Here is a 10,631-nt window from a genome sequence, read left to right as displayed (position 1 = left end):
GTGGGGCCGGTGCGCCTGTCCCTGTGCAGAGGACACGCCCTGAGGATGTCTCTCCGTCCCTGGGGGGCGCGACTGGACCGCCTGGCACCCTTTCTGTGGACGTGGAAACGGAGACTCCGAGATGGGGGGGGGGGTGGGGAGTTTCATGACTGTGTGCGTCACACGGCCGCCAGAGGCTTTTGATCTTGATCTGGGATGAGCACGTGGAGCTCTAACAACCGCGATTCAGAGCCGTGAGGTCAGGGCACGCTCACGGTCAAAGTAGCGGCTGGTTCTGTCTCTTTCCGAGACTCCCAGCGCCATCACTGGGACTTTGCTCGTCCACCTTCCCGCCACGGGAGCGTTGGCCCTGCTGCAGAGACAACGCTGCAGCCCAGCGAAGGTCAATCCCTTGCTCAGGGTCCCACGGCCGGAACATAAACGGCAGAGGGCCAGACCCGGGGTGCAGAGCTCCAGGAACCACAGGGGACACGCGGCGCCCAGACCCAGGGAAGGACGCCAGGGGCTCCCGGCCACTCCCTGCGCCTCCTGGCCACGAGCTCCCCCAGGCAGCCGCTGTCCCCGCGTCTGCCACCACCTTGCAGCGCCGTCTGGATTTCAAGGTCCACGTGTGTCACCTTAACCGTCTGTCCTCACGGCCCCGCAGTCAAAGAGTGGCTGTTGCTTCTGCTCCCACTTTACACGCGACGAAACGGAGCTCCCTCCCTGCAGCAACATAGTCGCGAAGGGCCTGGCGTCTCGTGGAGGTAGGACCCCCAACCTGGAGCCTCTCCCTGGGGCTGGCCCTGTGCACCTGCTGCCCAGATGTCGACCAGGCCTGGGTTTCCGCTGTGGGGCTCAGGATCACGCGAGGGATTCACGGATGAGCAGGTATCCTGCACCCTAACATCCTCCCGGCCCTTCCAGGGGGCCCGTCTACACCAGAGGCCCCTCGGCTCCCTGACATGAGCCTCCGGCAAAGACCCTCCTCATCCCTCTGCTGGCGAGCATCGTCTCTCCCCGGGCACCTGCCCGCTCCGGGGCCTCCCCCTGGGCAAGGCTCCTGCGGCCCCCGCCCCTGTCCCTACCCCCATCTGAGTGGTGCGAGCCCCTCCTCCCTCTCCCTCGTCATCGGGATGCACACTACCCCCCACGGCACATTCTCTGTGTGGACCCCTCAGGTCTCCGTCCCACCCTCCCGCCCCAGCTAGAACGTACATGCCAGGAGGGCGAAATGCTGTTTGGGGCACGACTTTATGCCGACAGCCCGGGGTTCGTGCACACAGTAGACACTCAATAAATCTTGAGCGGAAGGAGATTAATCAGCACAGCACTTCACCAAAACACAAGTGGCCTCCATGAGGGAGAGGGAACTAGAATTTAGTTCCACTGCCCAGCTAATAATGGTGGCTGGGCTGAGGACGTCGGCCAGGGCAGAGACTGGAGGTTGGGGGCGAGGGGCCAGGAAGTCTGAGGTCTCCTCCCCTATCCACCACCCCCCGCTCACTACTAATGTGACCAGGTGTCCGCCCCAGAGTCAGGAAGGAGAGCCGGCCAGAGGTGACAATAGGGCTCCTGTGCGACGGGGAGGGCAGGGACTCAGGCAAATGAGCGGGGCGCGCAGATATAGAGGCGTGTGGGCAGTCTGCACTCTGCTTCCACGGGGTGCTGGCCACGATGGAGGGCGGCCTGAAGCAGCCCGGCCAGGGGAAGGGCCCCAAAGAGGTGGGGGACAGCCAGGCCCTGGCCAAGCTGCAGGAGCTGGCCTGGACGTGGTTCATGGAGACACAGGCGCCCCTCATTCTGCACGACGGAGCCCTGCCCCCCTGGTTTCACGGATTCGTCACCCGCAAGTAAGGCTGCCCCGTCCACATGCCCAGCAAGACCCACAGCCCCTTGGGGCCACGAGAGTGGTCTGGGGGCCCTGGGACAAGCCTGGCTCCTGGGTCCGCTCCTGGGGGCAGGGCGGGGGGCACGCCGGCCCCCACTCTGACCGAGAGGGCAGGCAGGCGCAGGGTGAGTGCAGACCAGGCCCGGAGAACCGGGTGAGTGACCGGGGACCGTGTCACCCGTCCCCCAACCAGAACACTGCTCATAAGGAGGCCGACAGAGCCATTTGGGGTGGGGGTCGTCCTGGGCAAACCTGGACGTGCACTCACTCCGGAATAAAGGCTGCAGTGTGGGATCTGCAAGCTGCCAGAGCAGGAGAGGAGGGACAGCAGTCCAGCCTGGCCGTCCCACAGCACACGCCGGCCAGCAGCCCTCGGGGGTCCCGCGCTCCACTTAGCCCTCTGCGGTCCCCGTCTTGAAATGCTTACTTTTTGAGCAAGGGGGTCCACACTTTCTTTTTTAATTTTTTTAAATGTTTATTGTTGAGAGAGAGGCAGAGCATGAACAGGGGAGGGGCAGAGAGAGGGAGACACAGAATCCGAAGCAGGCTCTGGGCTCCGAGCTGTCGGCACAGAGCCCGACGCGGGGCTCGAACTCACAAACCGTGAGATCATGACCTGAGCCGTCGTCGTCGTCGGATGCTTAACCGACGGAGCCCCCAGGCACCCCGGGGCTCCGCATTTTCATTCAGTGCTGGGCTGGGTAAAACCTGCAGTAGGCCTTCACAGAGTAGGCACTCAGTATCTGGGGAGCAAGTGGTCTACTTACTGCCAAGACAGAAGATAGCTGGAATTTTCCACCACGTCTCCAAAATACTTGGCACCATTCAGGAATACCCAGAGCTGCCTAGGGCTGGAAGGGACATGCAGGGGAGACGAGGACCTGGGGGTTGCTGTTGTGACCGGGCTCCAGACATAATAGCACCTCCTCCCTGCAGAAACTTCTTGTGTAGTGCACAACGTGCACAACTGTACAGAGTGGTCCTGTGGCAGGGAGCTCCCCGAAACTAAAGATCTCTAGCTATATGGATTCATTCTTACCACAGAGCCATTCGGGTGGAGAGTGGGTGGCCAGGGTCAGCGGCTATTGTGCCTGCCAGTGAGGCTGCAGTGGAGGGTGGTGCATGGCGGTGGGGGCGGTGGGGGCGGGACTCCAACCCAGCCCAAGAGTAAGTCTTGAGTTTGCCTGACGGAGCCGGGACAGAGCTCAGTCCCAGCCGAAGGTCTGAGAGAGCCTTCTACAGAGGGTTGGAGGGGTGTGCACTGGGTCTGGCGCCCAAGGGCGTGGCCAGCAGGGACTCTGAGGCAGGCCCGGGGCCAGCCAGCCGGAAGGGCACAGGCCCCCGTTAACTGCGCATTCTCTGCCCAGGCAGACGGAGAAGCTGCTTGGGGACAAAGCTCTGGGCTCCTTCCTCATCCGCCTCAGCGACCGGGCCACCGGCTACATCTTGTCCTACAGGTAGGAGAGGGGCCGTCTGTGAGGCCCCCGCAACACGGCCATGCAGATAATCACAGGGGCCCGACAGGCCACAGGGCTCGGCTTTCCCTGGGTGCGGGTCTCCCATCCCGTCCGCCGATCACAGGCTCAGCGGACGTTTCCTGAGCAGCACTGGCCCTAGGAGGCAGCCCCGGCCTTCAAAGGGAGCGGACTGGGAGCAGGAGAGAGCGTCCCCTGGTGGGGGGGGGGGGGGGGGGGGGGGGCTGGGGGGCTTCCCGGAAGTGAAGCTTGAGCCATCCGCCAGGGATGAAAGAGGGTACGATGGGAGTCCAGGAGGGCCCTTCCAGCCGATGGGGCCGCACGTGCAAAGGTACAGGGGCAGGGGAGACTGCGGGCTTGGGGGAGGCGCGGTGGCCGGGGTGGCAGGGCGCAGGCTCGGCTCGCACGGTTCGAGGACTCTCCGGGGAGCCTGCGCGGGGAGGCCCAAGCGCCCTGTGAGATGACGAGGGCTGGGCTACGGTACAGGAGAGGGGGCAGGACAGCCAGGACGGAGCGGAGATGGTGACATCAGACCCGGTCTGGAGAGGAGGTTGGGTGGGGGAAGGCAGGAAGAGAGAAGTCCCCTCCCCCGGTCAGGAAGGGGGGCCAGGGCTCCAGGGCCAACCTCAGAGGCCTGGGATCAGATTCAAAATTATCGCCTGCTCAGACCGCTGCACTTCAGATCCTAACCTTGCCTCTGCGCCTCTGTTTCTTCATCTGTAAAATGGGAACATTGTAGTGTCTTCTTTGTAGGATTGCCGAACGTGTTGGATGAGTTTATACGTTGAACAGTGCTTGGAACATCCTAAGGACTAAATAAACATCAGTCATTATTAAGACACTATTATTCTACGTGCCCAGTACTACGCTAAGTACTTTGAAACACGTGAGCTCAGCAGTTGTCAAATGTCTTTTTAGCATCAAGGCTCTTTTTTCCAAACATGATCTTTGATGGACTACTGCTCAGCTCTGGGAATGGATCGATCCGTGGAGCACCACCCGGTCCAGAAAGAGTCCCACACATTCGGTCGCCTGATGTACAGCAGTCCTGTGGGGAAGGCAGTAAGTGGTGGGAAAGCAACTAGACATCCAGCCGGAAAGCAAGGGCCCGCCCATCCCACACCGCACGCAGAAACTAATTCTAGACGGATCACAGATCCCGGTGAGAAAAGCAAAATAGTACATTTCTCTTTTTTTGCTAAGTTTATTTATTTATTTTGAGAGAAAGAGCTTGTGTGAGCGAGCAGGGGAGGGGCAGAGGGAGAGAGAGAGAGCGAGAGAGAGAGAGAGAGAGAGAGAGAATCCCAAGCAGGCTCCATGATTTCAACACAGAGCCCAACATGGGGCTCAAACTCACAAACCATGAGATCATGACCTGAGCCCAAATCACGAGTTGGATGCTCAACCGACTGAGCCACCCAGGTGCCCCAAAACGGTACAATCCTAAAAGAAAATGGGAAAGTTTTTCAAGACTTTGAGAAAGGCAAACAATTCTTAAGACACAAACCTACTAACCATAAAAGAGAAGGTCGATACATCTGATTTCTTTCAAACTGAGACTTTTGTTAATCAAAAGATGTCATCAAGTGAATAAAGGGACAAACCAGAGTGTTGGAGAAGTTATGTATTGTAATAAATGTATCTAACAAAGGACTCGTACCGGAATATATGAAGAGCTCCCTCAAATCAATAAGACAAAGACAATATGATAACAGCAAAAGACTTGACAGGCGCTTCACAAAAGAGGATACGCCAAGGACCATAATATGTCGGCATTCAGCAGCATCGGTGACAGGGAGATACAAATGGAACCCACAACGAAGGGCTACAAGGGAAGGACGGGGGTGCTGGCCCCACCAGCATACTCCTTGGTGTATTCCCAGCATAAGTGAGTGCACACGTTCGCCAAAACACACGTACAACAATGTCCACGGCAGCTGTATTTATAGCACCCCCCAATCTGGAAAGGACCCAAACGTCCACCAGCATAATGGGTAGATTGCGGATCTTTTCATTAAATGGGATACTACACATCGGTGAGGGAGGAAGGAAGCTAATTCCACGCCGACAGGAATCAATCTCAAAGATACAACGTTGAGTCAAAGAAGAAAAACTGATTCCATTTATGTGAAGTTCCACGACCCGCAAACTGATCTCTGACGGCGGGGTCGGGGCCCAGGCTGGAAGGGGGCAGGAGGGGGTCTTTGGGGAGCTGGATGTGTTTCCAGTTTTGCTCTGGGTGCCGGTCCCTTGGGCGTGTTCATGTGTGGAAATCCGTCGCTGCCCACGGTTGGGACGTGTGTGTGTCGCTGTAGAATTATCCTTCCATGAAAGAGGACAGGAGGGGGGCAGGGTTTTACAGGCTGGATTGGGGGTGGGGCCGGAGCCCCATCTTTACAGCGGGGACGGGGGTGGGCGGGACAAGTGAGGCTGAGTGTGTGTGTGTGCCCAGGGTCGGACCTTGTCTTGTTTTAAGACTTTGTCCATCACAGAACTTCTGGTGTTGATTTTAATTTTCTAGAATATTGCCTTACTGGTTATTTTGATTACGGAGCTTTGTGGTGACCCTTCAAATTCTGCACCCCAGTGAGTGCCCCCCCCCCCCCCCGCTGCTGGAGCAGGCTCAGGCACTCTCCAGGGGTGCAGACCCTGCACAGCCACCTGCCAGGCTGGGCAGTCTGTGCTGGAGCCCCCGCCCCGCACCCTCGGGGGCCCCGAGTCCCGGCCCTGAAGCCCGCACCCTGCGCCCTCCCCGCCCACAGCCCCAGGCCACATGTGCTTGTGTTGCAGGGGCAGTGACCGCTGTCGGCACTTTGTCATCAACCAGCTCCCCGACCGGCGCTACCTCGTCTCGGGGGACACGTGCAGCCACGGCACGCTGGCCGAGCTTGTGCGCCATTACCAGGAGGTCCAGTTTGAGCCTTTTGGGGAGACCCTGTCTGCTGCCTGCCCCCGGGTACGCACTCCTCTCCTCCTGAGTGGGGGTGGTGGGGCAGGGCGCCCAGGCCTGGGGTGTCCACCGCGGGGGCACGTGACTGCACTCGCCTTCCCCACTCACCGCCATCCAGGGGCACTCGGTGCCGGCTCGGGGTCCCTGTTTGGAAAGGGGAGACCGAGGCAGCATCCCACCTGAGGTCAGGGGCCAGGTGGGCACATGGCAATCTCCGGCAGGAGGCTGGAGGCCGGCCGGGGGTGCGTGACCACACGCCTGCGTTGCCCCCACCACCCCAGCCGGAGGACAGCGATCTGTACGATGCCATCACCCCTGGCCTGGAAAATCCGCCTGCCACGGCGTCCGCCCCCGGGGGCCCAGTCGAGGCTGCCAGCCCCTGCCCCTGTCCAAAGCCACCGGTGTCCTTCCTCCACACAAAGAAGAACCTGGACGTGAGTTCCTGCAGCTTCTCTGAGGACGAATGCATGGCGGTGAGGAGCCTCTCGGGGCGGGGCTGTGCCCGTGTCCCCAGGCCCGGCCCTTGGGCTGCGGGGCGTGAGAGCCAGGCCCAGAGCGGTGCGGGCTCACCCACGCCAGGGCCTGGCTCCGGCCAGCCGGATGTGTTCAAGCCTCGGCTGGGTCTTTCTAGCTGTGTGCCTCAGTTTACCATTCCTAAGGTCCCCTGAGGCTTGAATGAGAAAATGAGTAAGAAATGCCCGAAAGGAGGCCCCTGGGGGGCTCAGTCAGTTGAGCATCTGACTTCAGCTCAGGTCGTGATCTCACGGTTGGTGGGTTTTCGAGCCCCGCATCTGGCCCTGTGCTGTCAGTGCAGAACCTGCTTGGGATCCTCTCTCTCTCTCTCTCTCTCTCTGCCCTTCCCTCTCCCCTCTCTCTCGAAAATATTTTTAAAAATTTGTATACAAAAAAAATGCCTGAAAATTCCTCTAAACTGTAGGGGAGGTGCCTTCACCTCCTGAGAGGGGCTCAGGGAGGCTTTCCTCCTACACAGATCACAGCACACCCCAGGCCTGAGGCCTTCCCCAGGGTCCGTGGGGGCTTCAGCAGGGCTCCTGCACCACCCCCCCCCTTCTCGCTCTTGTCCAGCCTCACTGGCCTGTGGATCTTCCCCGATCACACCAACCTCGCTCCTACCTCAGGGCCTTTGCACTTGCTGTGCCCTTGCTGCAATGTCCTTCCTGCAGATGCCTGCAGCTCGCACTCCATTCCCTGCTTGCATGCCATCTTTCCAGAAAGCCCAGAGGCTGCCCTGCCCACCCGTCATTGTGCCCATCCCATTACCCTGCCTCACTCTTCTTCGTCCCACCGATCCTGACCCGACAGTCAATCATCTCGTGGCCTGTTATCGTGAGTCAGTCGTATTAGATGACGTAACAGGGTGGGTCGTTGCCCGTCTCCCAGCTTAGAGTGGGAATGCTCGCCGCTCGCCACGCAGTCCTTGGCACCTGGGACAGTGTGTGGCACACAGTTTGCTCAGTAAACGTTGGTGGAATAAATACCCAAATGACGGACTCGGGGGTGGTCTGTTCTAGAGGGAGGGAGCGGCGCGTGAGTGGGCTCAGGGGCTCTGAGGGACCAGTGGACCACTGTGCAGGGAGGACAGGGCAGGACGAGTCTGGGCGTCGACGGCAGGCCTCGGATGCCAAGGCAGAGGCCAGACTCAGGAGTACGGGGGCGGCGGGGACCTGAATGGCAACGAATGCCGACACACAGCAGGTAGACGGAGCCAGTGCGGGGCTCTCAGCTTGTCCGAGACAGTCTTCCGCTCACCTGAGGGCACCTTAGCGACAAGGCCACCTGCAAGACGCCCAGTTTCTTTCCTGTCTCCCCAGGTCCCTGTCAGGGTGCCTCCCCTCCCTGAGAGGAGTGCCCTCCTCCTGGACGAGTCTTTCGGAAGCCCCAACAACATCATCTACTCAGACCTGAGGAAGATGAACCAGGCACGGCCAGGCCTGGGCGCGGAGGTGTCCAGCAGGCACAGCCTGGGCCCAGTTGGCAGCCTGGCTTGCTCCCCAGGCAAGGGGCCCCCGAGGAGACGCTCGGATGGAGGCCGGGACAGGCCTGACGGCCCAGGGCCCACCCTCTCTGGGGTGAGCCCAGACCGGGGTCCTGTGGTGCCTCCCACTTCCCGGGGCTACCTCCCGGCCCCCCCTTCTGAGGCCCTAGGACCCTCTGCTGCCACCTGGAGCCAGGCGTCCCCAAAGCTGAGCCACAGGGCTCAGCCCTGCTCCCAGGACAGCCCTGCAGACGCCTACGAGCTCCTACAGATGGCAGGTCCCCCACCAGAGCCCGGCGATGTGCCAGACCAAGAAGGCGGCACCTGGGCACCGGCCCCAGTTTGCTGGGGCAGCTCGGCTGGGCCCCCATGTCCTGGAACGGGCACCCCGTCCAGCAAGCTGCCAGGATCCACAGTCTACGGTTACGAGAGTCTCTCGGGGGCCCCGGGGCTCCCCGAGCCCAGAAACACCTATGAACAAATCCCGGCAGCCAGGAGCAAGGAGACCGGACAGACACACAAGGTGGGCTCTGTGGTGGGAGGGGGTGGCCACCAGCCCCTGCTGGTGAGAGGGACCTGTGGTCCTCATGCGTGAGCAGCTCAGGTCACTGCTACTGCCCGGAGGGACCCAGAGTTTTCCAGCTCTGTCATATGCTCACAGGTGCTCTGTTTGGATGTAAGGTGGGGGGGTCTCTGGGCCCTTCCGAGGTCCTCCTCTACAGACCAGGTTTCCCTGTCCAGGCCACTGCCGGGGTCTCAGAGCCTGTGAGAGGTAGATTGGGAGCTGTGCCCCCCACCCCCACCCCACATATCCTGGGACCCAGGTCACCCAGGGCGGGGCCCTGACTCTCCCGGGACCACAGACCCCGCCCGTGGGCAGGCCCTCTAGAATCCCGTGGCAGCCCCCCCCACCCCTGCAAAGTCCCACGCCCTCTCTGGTCCCTGTTGGTGCCACGGACACCCCCACCCTACCCCCACCCCCCGGGTACCGGCCCGGCCACACCCCAGCTCTGGGAGACCCCTTCCTCCCCTCAGCCACAAGGGACAGACCCTTCATCCAGAACCGGGGACTGGAGGTGGGATTTGGGGCACCGTGCGGCCGTCCCTGGGCTGGGGCCCCGGTCTGCAATCGGCAGGCCGTGCCGGGCCTCCCCCTGTCCAGGGGCCCCGGGCTCCAGCATCTTCTCCCTCTTCACAGCCCGACAAACACCGGAGGATCTTCTTCACAGACAGGAAGCACAGAGCCTGAGGAGTGCCTGCCGGGGGGCCTGCCGGGGGGCCCGCGGCCCACCCCCGCCTCCCCAGTGCCCCCCGCTGGCCCCAAGAGGGGTGGAGGCCCGGGAGGTGGGGGACTGACCACAGGTAGGGTCAGCACCCCCATCCCCAAGGTGAGCACCCTGAGGCCTGGGCTCGCTGACCGGCCCGCCCCTCCCCCCACCCCGCTGACCGTCACCGAGCACGCGGCCAGCCCTGCGCTGGGGCGGCCGTTCTGTCGGGCTGGGCAAGGCCACGTGGTTGTTCCTCAGACCCAGGCCGGTTCCCTCCTGTGGCCCCGTCAGCAGAAAGGGGCGGCCGGCCGGCCGGAGCCACGCCAGGGAAGCCCTGGCCTGAGGCAACAGTTCTGACCCTGGAGGGCCGGGCTCCCGGGGGCAGCCCCCCTTGGCCCTTCTCTGCCCCCCGCCCATCCCAGCCGGATCATGCAGGCCGGGCAGCCCTGACCCAAGCCCTTCCTGGCGCGGGCGGGAAATCCCAGGCCCAGAGGGGAGCGGGAAGCTGCCTGACATGACGCCGACAGCCTGCACACACACCCCCGTAAAGCAGGCCGGGCCCGGCTGGCTGCGGGGCTCAGCCCGGGTGCACGCCTGGGCCACCCTCACCTGCCCTCTGCCTCCGGCCGGTCTTGGCCTCTCCGGCTAGTTCTCAGACCTCTCCCCTGAGACCCAGACCCGACGGGCGGCCCGACCGGGCGATCGGCTCTGGACGCAGGCGCTCCTGTCTCCTGCTCTCCCTGGGTCCCCGCCCACAGGGTCCCTCTTGCCCACGCGTCCCCCTCGTGTAAGACTGAGCAGGCGGTGGAGGCAGAAAGCCGACTGACCCTCCCCAGAGGGAGTGCCGTGGCCTCCGCCCGTGTCCCCGAGCTGGCTCGGGCCACGCCTGTGGACTGTGGTGGCCTGTGCCGCTGAGAGGCCCCCTCCAGGGGCCTTATAGGACAAGGGTACAGCCAGCAGCCCCATTCAGACACATGGTTAGCAAACGCTCCATAAATTGTCACTGGAACGACCACGGTCATGAGGGAAATGGACACGGTTGTCACCTTGGGGATCTGGGGCACCAATGTGT

General features: G+C 62.0%; 1 protein-coding gene across 1 annotated transcript; it reads left to right on the top strand.

The window, feature by feature from the left end:
• The first annotated feature begins 1,324 nt into the window (after window positions 1-1,324).
• SH2D7 (SH2 domain containing 7) lies at window positions 1,325-10,474 on the top strand. Its single transcript, XM_043554360.1, has 6 exons — window positions 1,325-1,832; window positions 3,238-3,327; window positions 6,136-6,301; window positions 6,577-6,768; window positions 8,128-8,882; window positions 10,318-10,474. The coding sequence occupies exons 1-6, from the start codon at window positions 1,657-1,659 to the stop codon at window positions 10,472-10,474; spliced, it is 1,536 nt and encodes a 511-aa protein (XP_043410295.1). The 5' UTR covers window positions 1,325-1,656.
• The last annotated feature ends 157 nt before the right edge of the window (window positions 10,475-10,631 follow it).

This window comes from Prionailurus bengalensis, chromosome B3 (assembly GCF_016509475.1).
Source record: "Prionailurus bengalensis isolate Pbe53 chromosome B3, Fcat_Pben_1.1_paternal_pri, whole genome shotgun sequence".
Lineage (NCBI taxonomy): Eukaryota > Metazoa > Chordata > Mammalia > Carnivora > Felidae > Prionailurus > Prionailurus bengalensis.
Note: the sequence above shows the minus strand (reverse complement) of the source record. Positions and strands in the feature narration are given on the sequence as shown.